The sequence below is a fragment of the Zootoca vivipara genome, chromosome 9 (genome assembly GCF_965207765.1).
Source record: "Zootoca vivipara chromosome 9, rZooViv2.hap1.1, whole genome shotgun sequence".
Classification (NCBI taxonomy): Eukaryota; Metazoa; Chordata; class Lepidosauria; order Squamata; family Lacertidae; genus Zootoca; species Zootoca vivipara.
The window spans coordinates 38,308,288-38,326,003 of NC_142592.1; the positions used below are offsets into that span (position 1 = coordinate 38,308,288).

At 43.6% G+C, this 17,716-nt stretch overlaps 1 protein-coding gene across 7 annotated transcripts in view; it reads right to left on the bottom strand.

Annotated features, from left to right (window-relative positions):
- ANKS1B (ankyrin repeat and sterile alpha motif domain containing 1B) overlaps positions 1–17,716 on the bottom strand; it is a 327,182-nt gene that overhangs the window by 143,631 nt on the left and 165,835 nt on the right. For all 7 annotated transcript variants that reach the window (XM_088651954.1, XM_088651950.1, XM_088651949.1 and 4 more), the window contains one exon: positions 4,538–4,636. In XM_088651954.1, coding sequence (XP_088508080.1) covers positions 4,538–4,636 — 99 coding nt within the window. The remainder of the gene's footprint in view (positions 1–4,537; positions 4,637–17,716) is intronic.

Sequence of the window (17,716 nt, forward strand, 5' to 3'; positions counted from 1 at the left end):
ATAACCACTAACTGGCATTGCAATTCCCAGTTGGCCCCATACCCACTTGGAAAGGAGCTCTTATTACACGGTTCCCTTTTGCATACAAATCTGGACCTGCATTTATATAACAAGGCAAAGGCTTCCTCCTAAAACAGTTTTTTGAGTTTCTTTCACACATCCTTCAGTATGTTGCTCCTGCTGGAACTCAGGAAAATGCTTTGAAGGTTTACAACTCTGAGGTTACTGATATCCCTGCCCTCCTGTTCCTCAGGACTCTACTGGAGCAATTTTCAAGCTTGAGATGCCTACAGGGATTCTTTGGTGCTGAATGTACTTTTCTTTGTATTGTATCATCCTCTTGCAACACTCTGGCAAATAAATACATGTTATCAGCCCAATAGTGGAAAGGATTGCCTCTTGGATTCTAGCTTTTGATTCATCCATCCAGTAGTTTAAAATATGGTCCAAATAGAATAATAATAATGTTATTTATACCCCGCCCATTTGGCTGGGTTTCCCCAGCCACTCGGGGCGGCTTCCAACAAAATATTAAAATACAATGGTCTGTTAAACATTAAAAGCTTCCCTAAAAGCCACAGGTTTTAGGGACGCGGGTGGCGCTGTGGGTTAAACCACAGAGCCTAAGGTTTGCCGATCAAAAGGTCAGCGGTTCAAATCCCCGTGACGGGGTGAGCTCCCGATGCTTGGTCCCAGCTCCTGCCAACCTAGCAGTTCGAAAGCACATCAAAGTGCAAGTAGATAACAGCGGGAAGGTAAATGGCGCTTCCATGTGCTGCTCTGGTTTGCCAAAGTGGCTTTGTCATGCTGGCCATATGACCTGGAAGCTATACGCCGACTCCCTCGGCCAATAACGCGAGATGAGTGCTGCAACTCCAGTCGGTCACAACTGGACCTAATGATCAGGGGTCCCTTTACCTTTACCTAAAAGCCATGTCATACTTTTTTTTGATAACATTAAAAAAAATCAGTTGTGTTAATGGTTAAACTAATCATCTTCCTCATCTAAGTCTTGTTCTTTTCATAGTTTCTGATCTTGTCAAAACCCTCAGCATTCTATGCAGTTCATTCATACACTTACAAATCTGAGACCAGAAGTAAACTGAATGCTCATAAAAGACCCAGAAATCACAGCACAATCCTTTTAAAAGTTAGGACACAGTTGCTTTTCTGGTGTGCCAGGAGTTTCATGATGTCTGTGTGGGGTGAAGAAGAAAGAGGTGGTCAATGCTAGACATAACTGGCTTGGGGTCCTGATTCACTGACACTTTCGCTTGGTGCCTTTTCACAATGTGTCTCTGTACCTTGCCCTCCAAATTACCAGCTTCCTCACAATTATTAGCCTCCTTCCTTGCCTTTCAAGCTGTCATCCTCCCTGCCTCTTTAGCTCATAACTTTATATTCAGCACTTCTTTTTTATGAGCACATCTTAGCTTCATGACCTCCACTGCTATCACTCGATTCCCAGGCTGATGGCTTCTTCCTTCAGGCCTTTTGGTGACTCCATGGCTGCTTGTTTCTTAAGCAGAATTCTCTTACCTTCTACCTCTATAGAAAAGGAAGGATTCTTGACACCAAAACCAAATACTTTTTCAACTGCATTGGTGCCCTCGCTGCTTCATTATATAATATTATAACTTTTAAATGTCAAATTCTGCTCAAACCAACTGGGTTTTGCACCACTGTGCTTCAGATTCCCAATGCAATTCAATATAGCTTGGAACTAATGATGGGTGATAATTCAAAAATCATACTTAGCTCGCCTAGTTATGAATCCAATATGTGCTTGGTGGAAATGTTCTCAATTATTTCAAGATTTTGAAGTATCTAAGGATTTTGTGCATGTGCATCTCAAACATGCACCATGTGAAAATGATATGCATAATAGATCATGTGTTACAACAATACCACCTTTTTCTCATTGGCAGTTTTTGCATTTCTTTTTATTCTTATTGTTACTATTGTGTGGTGCACAGTTAGGTAACTGTATGCGCAGTAAGGCGACCCCGCTTTAGATGGTGACATGCCCCAACTCCAGCCCAGTGGTTCACACAAGGAAATTCCTGAAGGTGAGGCCTGACGTAGGCATCCCGCTGCTATTGCACACAGATAGTGCTCACCTATCCAGATGCCAGTTCACAGCAGTCCTTAGAAAAGCCATCCTTGAGTGTGGGTTGGACTCCAGAATATTTTCTGCACATTCCTTTTGTATAGGTGCAGCCACCATGGCTTTCTGCTGGGGCCTTCCCCTGGCTCGCATTAAAGCTCTGGGCAATTGGCAATCATCTGCTTATAGGCACTGTGTGTGCACTGGGATCCATGGCCTCACTGTCTCTTGTTGATGATTTCTTGCAGGTACAAGCCGCAAACAGGCATAGATCTGTAGTCACAGCATAGTGCACTGAGCTCAGGCACATGCTTTATCAACTTCATGGGGCCAGCACCTTGGTTTAGAAGACAGAGCACATAAAACCTGGATGAGCCAAATGGGCATGCACTGGGATGATCTAATGCCATGGTTGACAGCATGGGTGGCAACACTGGAGCTGTCTGATGCTCTTGTTATTCAGCTTGGTGAAAATGATCTGGCCAAGAAGAAAGACATAGACTTCATCTGGGCAGCAGCTGCAGATCGCAAGGCCTTCATATGGCACACCCAAGCTTGTCCATTTTTGGGTCCAAGTACTTGGAGCAGTGGCAGTGGCAAGGAGCATCAGAACCAGTGCTATCAATCTTGCCTGGAAGAAGGTGAACAGCACAGTCCTACTTGGTATCCTGGTTAGATGAGTGCATTATTTGGCATCCTGCTATCACTTACGACAGGATCTAAAGCCCTACCCCCAGATCCAGGGTCAATTCAGGTAACCTCAATAATGGAGTCCAGTGGTTGGGTTCTGACTGAAAGCCCAGATGTGTGCCAACAGGCCAGAGAACACCCCAGATGACATATTGGCAGGATCATCCCATAGATCTACATCATAGAGGATCCTTAACCACAGGATCGACCCTGATGGAATTATCAGCCAGCAGTTGGATTGGCTGATTCAGGATACATACCCAATGCCTATGCCAAAACCGACCTTCATCTGTAATCAATAAAGTTGTGGCCATTTCAATTCCAAGCTGGTGTCACACCATTTTTTGCTGCTTCTACACTTCAAAACCCCTCCACGCAGTAACCTCTGACCCACTGTGCTTGGGTCTGCGATGTGTCATAACTCCACGTTGAGAGATTATAATTAATTTTTTCTCATATTTGGGAAAATTATTAACAGAATGGATTCCACATTTGCATCCAGCAGAAAGTATCAAAGGCAGAGCAACTTTAACCAACATGATGTGTACGTAGTTTTATTAGAAGTATATATGCCCCAAGCTTGTAGTATGTTTGCATTGTTCAGAGCATCTTACAAACCTTTAAAACAAAAAAAACCATAGAGTGAAAGTTTCTTAAAAGAACTGCAGGTCTCCTTGGAAAGGATCTCAAAAATCATCAATATACTGGAGCACTGCCTGGCTGCTTTGAGCTGCCTATGTGTCAGGGACTGGACCGAAGGGGAAGGCTGGAAATCACCCCTCCCTCCTCCTTTGCTTCCCTCGGAGGAGGAGGGGGAGTGGGTTTCAAGAGAAGAGGGAGACAGGGTTGAATTGCAGCAAAACTCAGAGCTGCCTAGTTATGAGGTGTTGGGAGAAGGAGGGAGAGTGGGAGAATTGCCATCAGAGGCATCCTTGGAGACCTTAGCAGAGCCACCATACCTGTGTACGCATCGCTCACTTAGAATTCAAGAGCAAAGGGCTCAAAGACATTTGACTCCTGAGGCCATCTGTAGGGCCACAGACTGTTGCTGGGGAAGGGAGGGGAGGAGTTCAGAGTGAGCAACATCTCTATGGAGTTAAGAACTGGATTCTTTGCCTTACACCACGAGAACCATAAATACAAACTTTCTTGCTTCTGCCTTGATCCTTGATGCTGCCAGGGGAGGACAGAATCTTCCACGCCTGACACTACGGGAAGTTATTCTAACTTTTGCTGTGCACTGCAGGTTGGGTGGAGCAACAAGACCCAGCACTTTTGTGGATAGACTGGTTGTTGTCACTCATCCCCAGTGCCAGAACGCAGACTCTGTCATATGAAAACAGTCATCTTTCTGTTTTAATATCCTGATGTGCATGTGGATTGGTTTCCTCCCTTCTCAAGGATGGAAAACCATGGAATTTACAAGAAGCAGTGATGCCCACCAACTTGGATGACTTTAAAAGATGATTAGAATAACTCATGGATCATAAGGCTATCAATGAACCTACTTGAATATGTTACTGCTGTTTCTCCACTTATACAGAATGTTATTTTTAAAAGGGCGCCGATATGAATAAGACATTGCACAGGTGAAAAGGACTAAAAATTATGTTGGCAGATAGCGAGGTCCAGAAGGACAATATTTTTTACTTAAGAATTATGCAACAACAACAACAACAACAACAACAACAGCCTCTTGCTTATGACATTGGAATATGGACAGGAAAAACAAAAGGGTACCTTTGGAAGGAGCTGAATTGCCTGTAAAATTCTTTGTCTGTGTCCAGAATTAAGTATTCCAATTTCTAAAAGGTCCTGATCCTCCATCACGTTGCTTCCCTAAAACAAACAAGAAAATATAGTAACAGGTATATATTGGCAAATATTTTGGATAGTTTAAAACATCTTATGCTACTGGATTTTAACAAGTACATTGTTAACAACAAATCATGAATCATGATCACACTTCTTTTCAGGTTCAGAAAATGTAAAAGTTACAGTATCACTACTCGATCTGTAGTACTAGTAATTAATTAAATACATTGTTCCATGCCACCCCAATCTCCAAGTGGTGCGAGATTCCAGGGGTTCCATGTGCTTTCCCAGGGTTCATGTTTCCTTTTTGAATGAGGCATTGTTTTTATTATATACATTTCATTTACACATTAATACAGCCTGAGCCTACAATAGAGAGGTGCACAACATTAATACCCCCAAAAGGTCTTGTTTCTACTAAAGCCGTAGCCTTGTATTCAAACAGAAGTCAAAGATTGCTTTGACTCTCTCTCCAGCTTGCTGCTTTTTCCTGTGGCCCATATTACTGCAATGTTCATCTTTAAACTCTGGCTATGTCCTTCTAACTAACTGTCTCACACAGAGCCCCTTTCCTTTGTTACCCTTAATGGCCCATCACCCAGGTTCATATTTTAAAAGTTACAGGATCGGGCAGTTAGAGGTGACAGTACTCTGCACCAGTGAGTACCAATCAACACCAAAAAGCACTGCATGGGCATGTCCCCATCATTATCACTGTATGAAGATGTGTGGCTGTTGCACAAAAAGCTGCATGCATGATCAGCACAGAATCCACACTAAATTGCTATTTAGAAGTGCTCCTTTAAAAACAACACATCTGTGTACTCTTTAAGGAACCCAGTGCTAGTTCTCCTTTGTGTAATTCCCCCTTCCTCTTTCTTTTCCTGCTTTCAAAAACTGGATTTTATTGCATGTTTTTGGGAAAGGGTCTAAGAACTGGGAGGAACCATATAGATGGGTTTTCAGCAAAGCTAGTCCTACTCAGAGTAGACCCACTGAAATTGATAGACATGACAAACTTAGAGTAGAGCCATTAAAATTAATGTATCTAAGTTAGTCATGTCTATTACTTTCAATTGGAAAAACTAAGTTGGACGCAACCCATGTGATTTAATTGTTAATACTTTGTAACAATAAACATAACTTACAGCACACTCCACTACTGCCACAGTAGCTAAAACAACTCTATTTCAGAAGCAGATAGAAACAAAGTCACACATAATGACAATGGCAAATCTGGAGTAAGGTGAATACCGGCTTGTTCATCACTCAACTGGCAACATCAAGTGATGACTCATGGGTGCCAAACACTCAAATCATGTACCCCAGGTAGAGCTTTTCTCTCATCTCAAATGCAGCTCTTTTTCAAAGGGTAGTTCATGCATTCTACTATGAGTGAGAGACTGATGAAACTAGGACTGATCCAAATGTTCCAACCCACCAAATTTCTCCGCATTTAAGGGTTCAGAGGGGAAGCTCTCACAAAGATCAGGAAGGGAGAGCACATATTTGGCTGGGTGACGTGACAGCAGTACTATTCCTCCCCCCATATAATGTCCTGCGAATGATTCCTAATCTCCAAAGTGTGTGAGAACAGTGGTACTGAGGGGCTGAGCCGAGCCATTGCAGTGCTTGTCAGGAACCAGGGTTAGGAGTATCTCAGCAATAATAAAAAACCTGGTGTCAGCAAAGTTGACACCAAAACAGCACATGCCTAGTTATCACAGCAGCTCTTCCCAGCAGGTCTTGTCCCAGTGAAGCACTGAAGGTCCCTGTATTCCCACCTCCCTCTAAGGCGCCTCCTCTCCTGGGTTTTTCCCAAGCAGTCGCAAAATGTGTCTGCACACAACCAATCTCTGCTCAGTTCTTTTCATTTCTCTGCACGTTATGGGATACTGGGCTTGGGGAGGAGCTGGATGCAGCAGGAGACTCCCTGGATTCTTCAACAGCCTGCCTCATCTCTGTATCCAGCTCCCCCCCCCCCCCCGGTCGCCTCTGAGTCTGGACAACTCTCTGCTGCTCTTCCTGTTCACTAAACCCTGTTCCCTCTTCAGCTTCTGACACCTCCTCTCCGATGGTGGAGAAACGGTCTCGAGCACCTGGGGCAGCGTGCCCAGGGACAGGGCGAAAGGTACCCATAGGGACAGCACAGGGCGCACGGCGTCCCATGCTGTCCCTATGGGCACTGTGGCATTCCCCCTTCCTATGGATGCCCTGCCACCATGCCGTCCCTATGGGCACCGCAGCGCGCCCTGTCCCTATGGACACGGCCTGTCCCATGCTGTGCTGTCCCATGCTGTCCCTATTGGGGTGCGTCATGGGGTGCACGGCACCCCAATAGGGAGAAGACGGGGTGCACGCGCAGTGAGGCCTCAGTCGCCCTACAGCTGGGGGGAGGCAGCGGGCAGACAGCACAGTGCCTGCGGACGGCAAGAAGCATGGCTCGTGCGCGCTGCAGGCCCCGTGGTGACGAGTGCCACCTGTCATTTTGTCACCCCCGTCAGGGTGACACCCGGGGTAGGCAGCACCCCCTGAACCCTCCTTTGTACGCCCCTGCTCCTCTCCCTAGTCCTCTCCCTCTGACCACTCTACATCTTCTCCCCATCAATCCCCTGGCTCTGAGCCTTCTTTCCCTGGGGGTTCCCTTGGGGGGTTCTTCAGTTGGCACCTCCCACCACTCCTCTGCATCCAGCCAGTCCATGACATTGCTTTAAAGAGGCACAAAAAAGTGTTAATGGAAGAAGGCACCTTGTAATTTAAACATGGCACTTTAAAGTAGTATTGCCACCATCAACCCAAATGTCACCTGGTCTTTTCTCCACTCTTTGAATTTCCCACCCACATCTTTGCTGGGAAGAAAGGGCTGATGGAGAAGTGGGAGGCAACCTTTGTGCATCTATAGATGAAACACCAAGAGATTTACATATGTACATGTGTGAATCATTCCCCAGTTATCTGAATGGTAGCACAGTACCAATATTCACTAAATGAAGAGCCCTGCTATTATTAGCTTATGTACAGGTGATACATACATGGCTGCAAGCTAATATACATAGATGAAAACATACTAAAGAAAAAAAACATATCCCATTTTACATTTGGGGCTCTTCCAGCAACTTTGCATGCTTTATGTAAAGCAAGTTTTTATTATTATTTTCTATCTATTCTTTGTGTAACCTTCAATATGCAGAAAAGTGGGCTGAAAATTGAGTAAGCAAACAAATGTGTGAGGAGGTGGAGAGAAAGTTAAAGCTATTCCATTAACCTACTGGGACAATCTGTCATTTAGTCCTTGCCCTCCCAGAACACTGCTCATCAGCAACTACCCATTATGTGGTCATGTGAATATCTGCATATTTCCCCCCAAAGCAGATTGTTTGGTGGAGGGAAAGCAGAGTAACTCCAAAGGCTGAAGACACAAATGATACATCTGAATTGCTGATAAAACTGAAGGCCCATAAGAAGTGGACTACTTTTGATATTTGGCATAGTCATTGCTCCTTAATTTTGCCAACAACATTACTCCCATAAAAGATACACATTGTAATTAAGGATCCGGAACAGGAAGCCTAAAGCAATTAAATAGTGCATAGGCATCACTTTCTGAAAATGAGCAAAGATTTGATGAGCAATAAGTGAGAGTGCAAACACAAGTTAAAGCCTGATCTCTCTGTGTGAAATCAGCAACATCTCATGGGCCTCAGAGAAAGACAACAGCCTCCCCCCCCCCTCCAAAGGACATTAGAGAATAATGCACACTGCTCAGCAGAAAACTCCAAATACCGTTATGCATTTAAAAAAGAGCATGACTTCGATTACAGCTGTATTAAAACCCTTGGAGCTGCACTGTCAGCACAGAGCTAGGGCAGGATGGGAAAAAGGAAGAAATGAAGGTACTTTCATTGATTGGGAAATTCTGGTTTTGTTGATCTCATAGAAATGCAGAGTTTGAAAGGGACCACAAGGGTCATCTAGTGCAACCCCCTGCAATGCAGGAATCTTTCTGCCCAATGTGGGACTCGAACCCATGATCCTGAAATTAAGTATCATGCTGAGCTATCCAGGGAATCCCTACTTTCTCATTTGAATCAGAAGTAGCAGCAAGGTTACAGGGCTATAATGTCTGTAAAAATAGAAATGGCTACACATCAGAGCCAATTCAGAATGACACTTTTCATTCATTTCCTTGCAAAGGAAGCACACGGAAATAATGTAAATTTATTTTGGTTTTCCAAGATTTCATTTAAAGAAATATTTAATTCATATTTTTGTAAATATAGTTTTTAAAAGGCAAAAAATGGGTAGAGGAAAGGAACTAAGGGTAAAAATCTAAAGCTAAATAAAAGGGAGGAATAACAAAAGGAATGTAGGTCTAGGGAAAAGCCCTTCAGATATTTGAAGATGGGTATCATATGTCCTCACAGCCTCATCTTATCCAGGCTAAACCCAACTCCTTCAACCATTCCTCATAAGGGATGGTTTCCAGACCCTTGATCACCGTGGCCAGCTTCCTCTGCACATGTTCCAGCTTATCAATATCCTTCTTAGATAGTGGTGCCCAGAACTGGATACAGTCCTTCAGGTGGGGTCTGACCAAGGCAGAATATATTGGTACTATCAATTCCCTTGATCAGGACACTATACAGTGGTACCTCAGTTTAAGTACACAATTGGTTCTGGAAGTCTGTACTTAACCTGAAGCGTACTTAACCTGAAGCGAACTTTCCCATTGAAAGTAATGGAAAGTGGATTAATCCATTCCAGATGGTCCGTGGAGTACTTAAACTGAAGCGTACTTTACCTGAAGTGAACTTTCCCATTGAAAATAATGGAAAGTGGATTAATCTGTTCCAGACGGGTCCACGGAGAACTTAAACTGAAAGTACTCAAACCGAAGTGTTCTTAAACCGAGGTATGACTGTACTTCTTTCTGTTGATGCAGCCTTGAATAGCACCCCCCCCCTTTGATAATGCATTACACCAGGGATCAGCAAACTTTTTCAGCAGGGGGCCAGTCCACTGTCCCTCAAACCTTGTAGGGGGGCGGACTATATTGAGGGGGGGGGAAATAAACGAATTCCTATGCCCCACAAATAACCCAGATATATATATATATATATAATGTAAAAGGTCCATGATTGTTAAAGGCCATTTTTCTCCGAAACCGCTTGCTTGATTGTGTTCAAATTTGGCCAAAACGTGAATATGCGAGTGTTTGCGTGCACATAGATTGGACAGATGTCACACCTATGGCAGGTAAAAACCTGAATTTGCGTAAAAAAAACCCATAGCGACCTCCAGTGGACATCAAAGGAATAGATGCCGTTGTGTAGCAATAGGGCCATAATCCCGCCCCCTCCTCCTCCTCTTCCTAACTCAGCACACAGCCCACTGAGATCCAGGCAAGCCACCGAGATCCAGGCCGCCCCGGGACCAGCCCGCCTCGGAGGCCCCGCAAATCACCGACATCCAGGCACCCCACTGAGATCCAGGCTGCCCCATGAGCCAGGCCGCCCCAGAGGCAGCGCCACCCAGAGAGATCCAGGCTGCTCCAGAGGCCACACCACCTGCCGAGATCCAGGCCGCCCCAGGAGCCAGGCTGGGTCCCGCAGGCTCCGCTGCCCGCCGAGAGCCAGGCCGCCCCTGGAACCAGGCCGCCCTGGAGACCGTGCCACCCACCGAGATCCACCGGGGGACCCCCACAGACCCTTCCCCAAATGACAAATCCTTAATATGGGGGGGACAGACAGGGGTTGGGGGGGTCACATCCTCCCCCTGTCCTGGGAAATGGGGGCCCTGACTATGCCACGGCAACGTGTGGCCGGGTACAGCTAGTACAGTGGTACCTCGACTTACGAACGACTCAACAACCGAATTTTTTGACTTACGAATGGGGGTAATGGCCATGCGCTTATGAATGTCTCGACATCTGGGGAAAAACCGCGCCGGTTTTAGATAGGTATTTTTCGACTTACGAATTTTTAGATAGGGTTGCTTCGACTTACCAATTTTTCCGTTTTCAATGCATTCCTATGGGAAATCGCGTTTCCAATGGCGTTTTTCGACTTACAAATTTTTCGACTTACGAAGATGCCTTCAGAAGGGATTAAATTTGTAAGTCGAGGCACCACTGTATACATATAAAAGAAATAAGATTTGACTGGCATGACTTGTTTTTGAGAAACCCATGCTAGATCTTAGTAATCACAGCATTGTTTTCTAAGTGCTCACAGCAGTAGCAGGGCAAGCCGATCGGGTGCCTGGGGCGGTGCATGTGCCCTGCGCTCAGAGGCAGGGCCAGAAGCCAACAGGGGCGGGGCCAGCTGCCCGCAGGACAGGGCGAGCCGGGACAGGACACTCTGCGGGGCCTGCAAGGAGTCTGCCTGTCTCCTCCCATTCAGCCGCCCTACACCTGAGGGGGAGGTGGCAGGCGGACCATTTGGGGCAGGCCCCGCAATGAGTGCCACTGGCATCTTGTCACCCCCCTCAGTTGTGACACCCGGGGCTAACCGCCCCACCGCCCCCACCTTCCTCTGCTCCTGGCTCACAGGCTGACCATTTGCAGGTCTTTAAACAGTACAGCAGCACTGTAGGACGAAACCAGGAAAAAGCAGCTCTCATGTGCTAGAAAAATGTTTAAAAGCCAAGTCATCCTGCTTGACATATTAAGTCATGAAATAGCACAATATGTTTAAAGGTTGGGAAACTGTTTATTGTTTATGGTCACACTGTAAAGTAAATTAGCAACATATCTTATTCAGTAATAGAAAATATATTTCTTTATCAGTGTGTTAAGCCATATAGGGCTGTTCCAGCGCAGAATCTTTATAGGTTCTGTTTTTCACAATGAAAGATGCTGTTTGCTGGCTGTTTCTCTGAAAAGCAGCACTTCGCTAGGGAGAAGAAAAACATTTTACTGCAATATTGTGACCTTTGTCTCACCTCTCTTTCACCCCAAGTGAAGAAGGAGGCACTGCACTGCACATCATGTCCTTTAAAGTGGCCATTATCACTTTGAAAGAACCAATTTGCAGTGTGAACATCTTTTGGCAAATATTTTACTAAGTGAGGTTGAGGTACCATGCTATGTATCACACCACTATGACCCACCTTCTTTAAGGGAGGCGATCCAGAGCAATTCAATCCTTGGAGGTGATCTGCATGCAACACACAGCATAATCCCTCCCCTCTTTTGGAAAGCACTGCAGATTGTCACTATTCACACAGCCATCCCAGTTTCTGATTTGATCCCAAAATGTCCCGCTTTCCCTTAGGATGTCCCTATTTTCAATGGATAAATATTCAAGGGTATGGAGTCGTCTAATACTTGAGCCATCTGAGGGCAATCTTGTACAGTGGAACCTCGGTTTATGAACACCTCGGTTTATGAATTTTCGGTTTACGAACGCTGTGAACCCATCTGGAACGGATTAATTCACTTTCCATTAGTTTCAATGGGAAAGTTTGCTTCAGTTTATGAACACTTCAGTTTATGAACAGACTTCTGGAACCAATTATACCCATGCTTCGGGTTAAGTACGCTTCAGGTTGAGTACTCCGCGGACCCGTCTGGAACAGATTAATCCACTTTCCATTACTTTCAATGGGAAAGTTCGCTTCAGTTTATGAACGCTTCAGTTTAAGTACTCCACGGACCGTCTGGAACAGATTAATCCACTTTCCATTACTTTCAGAGCGGCTGGGGCAACCCAATAAGATGTGTGGGGTATAAATAGTAAAATTTATCATTATGGAATGGGATGTCCCTATTTTCATCAGAGAAATGTTGGAAGGTATGTTCACGTGCCTGCTGAAAGATCTAAAATTGGAGGCCTTCTTTTCAAATGGTGTCCCCTCCCCCCCCAAAAAAAACCCAGTGAAAATGAGATCCTGCACTATGCAGAGTATCCATTCTAGGCCTGGAATAAAGGTAAAGGTAAAGGGGCCCCTGACCACCAGGTCCAGTCGTGTCCGACTCTGGGGTTGCGGCGCTCATCTCGCTTTATAGGCCGAGGGAGCCGGCGTTTGTCCGCAGACAGCTTCCGGGTCATGTGGCCAGCATGACAAAGCTGCTTCTGGCGAACCAGAGCAGCGCACGGAAACGCCGTTTACCTTCCTGCCGGAGCGGTCCCTATTTATCTACTTGCACTTTGATGTGCTTTCGAACTGCTAGGTGGGCAGGAGCTGGGACCGAGCAACGGGAGCTCACCCCGCTGCAGGGATTCGAACCGCCGACCTTCTGATCAGCAAGCCCTAGACTCTGTGGATTAACCCACAGCGCCACCTGGGTCCTTGTAATTTTGTTCATAAACGCAAAAAAGAAAAGAAAAACATATTGACTAGATTATTAAGAAAAGAAAGGGAAAATGTGTTTTTCAGCTCTTCTTTCAATTGATTCTTTTTAATGTAGATTTGTCAGGCAATATATCAAATATATCCACTGTACATTAAAATTAGCAAATGGCCTGAAATGTTCATGTTTCACTGTGATTGCAAGAGAACTGCTCTAATGCTTTTCTATTAATGTTATTATTAAATGAAAACCTAGTGCTTTGCTTTAACATTTGGATGATTTCTCTAAACCAGGCATAGGCAAACTCTGCCCTCCAGATGTTTTGGGACTGCAATTCCCACCATCCCTGACCACTGGTCCTGTTAGCTAGGGATCATGGGACTTGTAGTCCCAAAACATCTGGAGGGCCGAGTTTCCCTATGCCTGATCTAAACCCTAATGTTAGTGTAGAAGAAATTATTTGACCAGACACATGGTTGTACTAGGCACCCTTCTCAGCTGTGTGCCCAGTGTGATGGCACCACTCACGCTGCCCTAAATCCGCCTCTGCTGGCACTCCTGCCAGTATGGCCATGCAGTGCCAACATCCCTGTTTCCTCACCCCTCCCAGTAAATGGCAGTGATTCCATTGTCAATAAGTCAGTCACCAACCATGACCGATATAAAATGTTTCTATCACAAGTAGCTATGATAAAAAAATGTAACTCTAATAACTAGCACCTGAGGGTTTTCATTTTCTTTTTCCAGCTCACCAGCTATTCTTTTGCATCGTATCTTTTAGACTGAAAGCAGGGGCTGTCTTTGTTTCTGTCTGCCTTGAGAGACAATGGAGTGTGCCTCCAGGGATGGAGAATCACAGCACCTGCTGTGCCTGCAAAGACCAGTGACTTGTCACTGCTGCCTCCCACATTGTTTTTGCTGTGTTGGCAGCACCAAAATGACCTCTATGGGGTGCCAGCCTGGGCAGTGTGTATGGAGGTTCTGGGCTGCCCAGACAATGAGACTCTCCTCTCAGCATTGCTGGTGTGGTCCAAAGGAAAGCAGAGCAATATAGTTTTGGCACCAGTTTGGCTGCAGAAGTTAGTGGAAGGAGGCAGACAAAAATACATGGGGTAAAATGCTTTAAACAAACAAGCTGATTTATTAAAACTATTTTCTGTATGACAGGTCGTGCCCTCATTATAGTATTTGGGATGTGCTATCCAGGAACAACAGCTCATTAATCCAGTGTATATAGTTCAGTAAAATATTAAAACTGATTTCTTGCTTGCCATTTTTCTTACTTTGAATATGACTTCATTTATCTACTTCCTCCCATTTTGCTCAATCTAGTGTTATAACTCAGTGGACCAAACTGTTCTATGTCACTTTCTCCTTCAAAGCCCTCTATCCCAACAAGACACCTTGGGGTCCAAAGGTGAATTAATTGTGAAATTTTGTTACACTACCAAGATGATGCAATCTGTGCCACTACACTGGTGCCTGAACCAAGCAAGATTATGGATAAATTCACATTGAAATGCTGGAAATTTTTCATGAGGATTTTTAAATACAAAATTTGCAAATTGCTGCAGAAATGTGGGGGAACTGAATTGAAGATTGGAAAAAAAGAAACCAAGATAATTGAAATTGAAATATCTTGCCATCCCTAGTAACAGTACTAAAAAGATTAGATATATTAAAATGCCAAGCATTATAGAACTGCATGGAAGACGTCACATTTTCTTTTCAGAACATAACAGCACAAACTATGCTAAAGAAGGTGACTACAGAATGGAAGTTTTGTGTGCTCTGAGAAATATCCCAATATTTGTCTATAGGCAGTTGGTTTATTCCATTCATTCTTTAGTTATACCAGGAACCCAGCCAGATACTTGAATCTTAAAAAAACAGACTGCAGTAAATGTCAATTAAAGTGTTCCCTAATACTTATTTTAATAATCTATGCAGAAATGCTACATTCCTGGGATCCCCAATGCTTACTGGAAACAATTTCAACTGCCTGATTCTTCTCCCACCCTTAAAAAATATATAAGAACAGTTGATTAAAGGTTGCCATTTTTCTTTTCTATTAAAAAATGTTCCAGCAATTTATTTCACACAGGAAGAGGGCTGTGTTTTGTTTCTCCTTTCCTATTCAGCAGCTGGGGGGGCTCACTTAGCTGGCTCACTCCTGTTACTGTGGTAACAAGACGACTGCTGTGATGCGATCTCATGTGCTTCATGCGTAAGAGGTTCTCAACCTTTGTCACGGCAAGGATCCCTAAAGCAATAGGGCTTTTTGTTTTTTTTAAAAAAAATAATTTAAAATATTAAAATATTGAAATACAGTATTTTATCTTACAGTACTAAGAAATGCATTAGTACAGAAGATATAAAGTAGCCACCACACAAACTCATTCACATATGTTCCAAGTTCTTTTAAACACACACCCAGTTTCTAAAATAGGTCAACGTATGAATTTGTTTCCTATTCCTTTAGGACTAAACTGCATGCTATATACTGGGAGCGTCATCACTGATTTTCTGACTAGTTTTCTTTTTACTAAACACAGCCACTGGGTGGGGACAGCTAATTTGACTAGGAATGTGATGCAGAGATGTTGTTGTTTACCCTTTCCTCTGCATTATTTTGCAAAGCTTAATCATGTAAACACACACATTTACTCCATGGATTGAGGAAATGCAGGCATGATAACAATTTAGAGCAAGCAGATGGTGTGCCTGGAAAGAACTAAACTTCCCCATTCCCTTCCTTCCCCCACCACTTTTTAATCAGATTAGCACACACACTCCACCAGTAGCATTTAGTTTTTAAAAAGGTAAGATCATTCACAGATCTCCTGGCATGATGTGTAGTTTAATGCTTTGGGACTCATTGTAGGCGGCATACTCATCACAGCAGGTTTAAGATTATTCACCTCCAACGATAAGCAAGCAAAGTGCACCAGGCCATTTATCATCTGGAACAGCTCCACTGAGTGGGGAAATTTACAGTAGCAGAAATTTCTCCCATGGCTTTGTATGACATAAGCCGTTAAAAATAACTCCAACCTGTTCTTTCTAATTGTGTACCATCCTCATTTAATCCAGGACCTGAACTGTTGAGAAAATGGAAGAAGACACTTGTGCCGCTAGACATCTTGACCTGCTATTCCACAATTCAGCTAAATTATCAATGAAACAAGCTGCCATGAAGGTCAATGATTTTATTTGTTTAGATAGCATGACTCATGCTGAGGACTCAGGGCAACTAGTAAAATAGACTGCTCAGAAACTGGGGGATATACAGCAGCAAAGCTGTGAGAGAGGATGCCTGGAATCATGTTCCACAAGTCAACAAGACTAACATCAGAGCAGCAACCAGAAAAAGGGAAATGCACCAAAAAACTAGGCTGAATGTTGCCGGGGAAAATAAAAAGATGCTATGGTTGTAATCCCCTCCCCTCAATGCATTTCACTGATTCAGGGGAATCTATAAAACAATTGACAAATACATGAAATAATTGCATAAAATAAAAATAACACAGTATGAAAGTACAAATAAAATGTTACTCCACATAATAACCCTAAAAATAAATTTGAAGGGCAACAAAGACGACTAGCTACAGAATAATATTATATGGTACTTGAAAATTTTAAAAAAGCTCTGCATAATATATCAGTAAATAATACTAATACAGACATTGAATTTAATAAGCCAGTTTAAAACATACCACCATTGGTAACAAACGTATCAGTATTAAGGGTCATGCTTTTAAAATCAGAACTGTACAGCACAGGCGGAGTAAAACAAGGTAATTATCATAGCTGGCAGAAAAATCCCCCAGTATAAAAGAATTCTGCAAAGAATTTTGAAATTCAGTGGATTCAATTAATCTTGGTTGGCAGACTATTTTAACTGATTAACTTCCATCTCACAAGAATCAGAGGAAGGAATTCCTACAGAAGGTAATGATATAATAATGACAAAGTTGCCATACTGAAATCCCAAACAAGGAAATGTTTGCCTGTAGGGGAATACATTTTCCACCACATATTACATTTTCTGCCAGCAATTATCTGGGTTACAGTCAACAGTGCTTGGAAGTCAGCCTTGGCATTAATGCTGAAATCCCTGAGAGCATTGTACCACAGCACCAACTTCAAAATCAGCATGAATAGCCTAGCTAGAGACACAGCAGGCCTCCCCAGGTCTTACATCTGCGAGGAATTTGTATTCTGAGTCAGATGAAGAGTTGCCAACTGACAAGAAAATATGGTTTGGCATTCTTTTGTTCCTCTAACACAGCTTTATCTGCAGAAATTGTCAGGAGAAACTTTCATAGCATAGAGAAAAGCATTATCACTGGTTAATGACTTTGGATCAAGTTGTTGTTCCAAGCAAAAAATGAAAGAATGCTTAAAATGTTAGGAAACTTGGATTTAGGAACTGGCCATCCTTGCCCAATGTTTCTTTACAGATTACTGCCAGTGTTCCCATGAATATCACAATCCTCATTTGACAGTGTCCTTGAACCATCTGCGTAATCACCGCAAGATTTCAGTGTGATATGCCTAGGACTCGCATGGAAATCTCATTAAGAAATAAATGCAAATAGTTGATGTTTTATTTACTGCTGACCTCACAATAAATAACACAAAGTATTGTGGGAGGAAGGAAGTAAATCTAACTGCCACTATATCTCTAGTTAGCTACTGGGCGCATCTTCGTTGGTGCTGTAAGATTACAAACTAGTAAAACCCTAAAGAAAGACGCCCTCAAAGTGTGTTATATAAGGCATTAAAGTTCTCACAAGAGACAATGTATT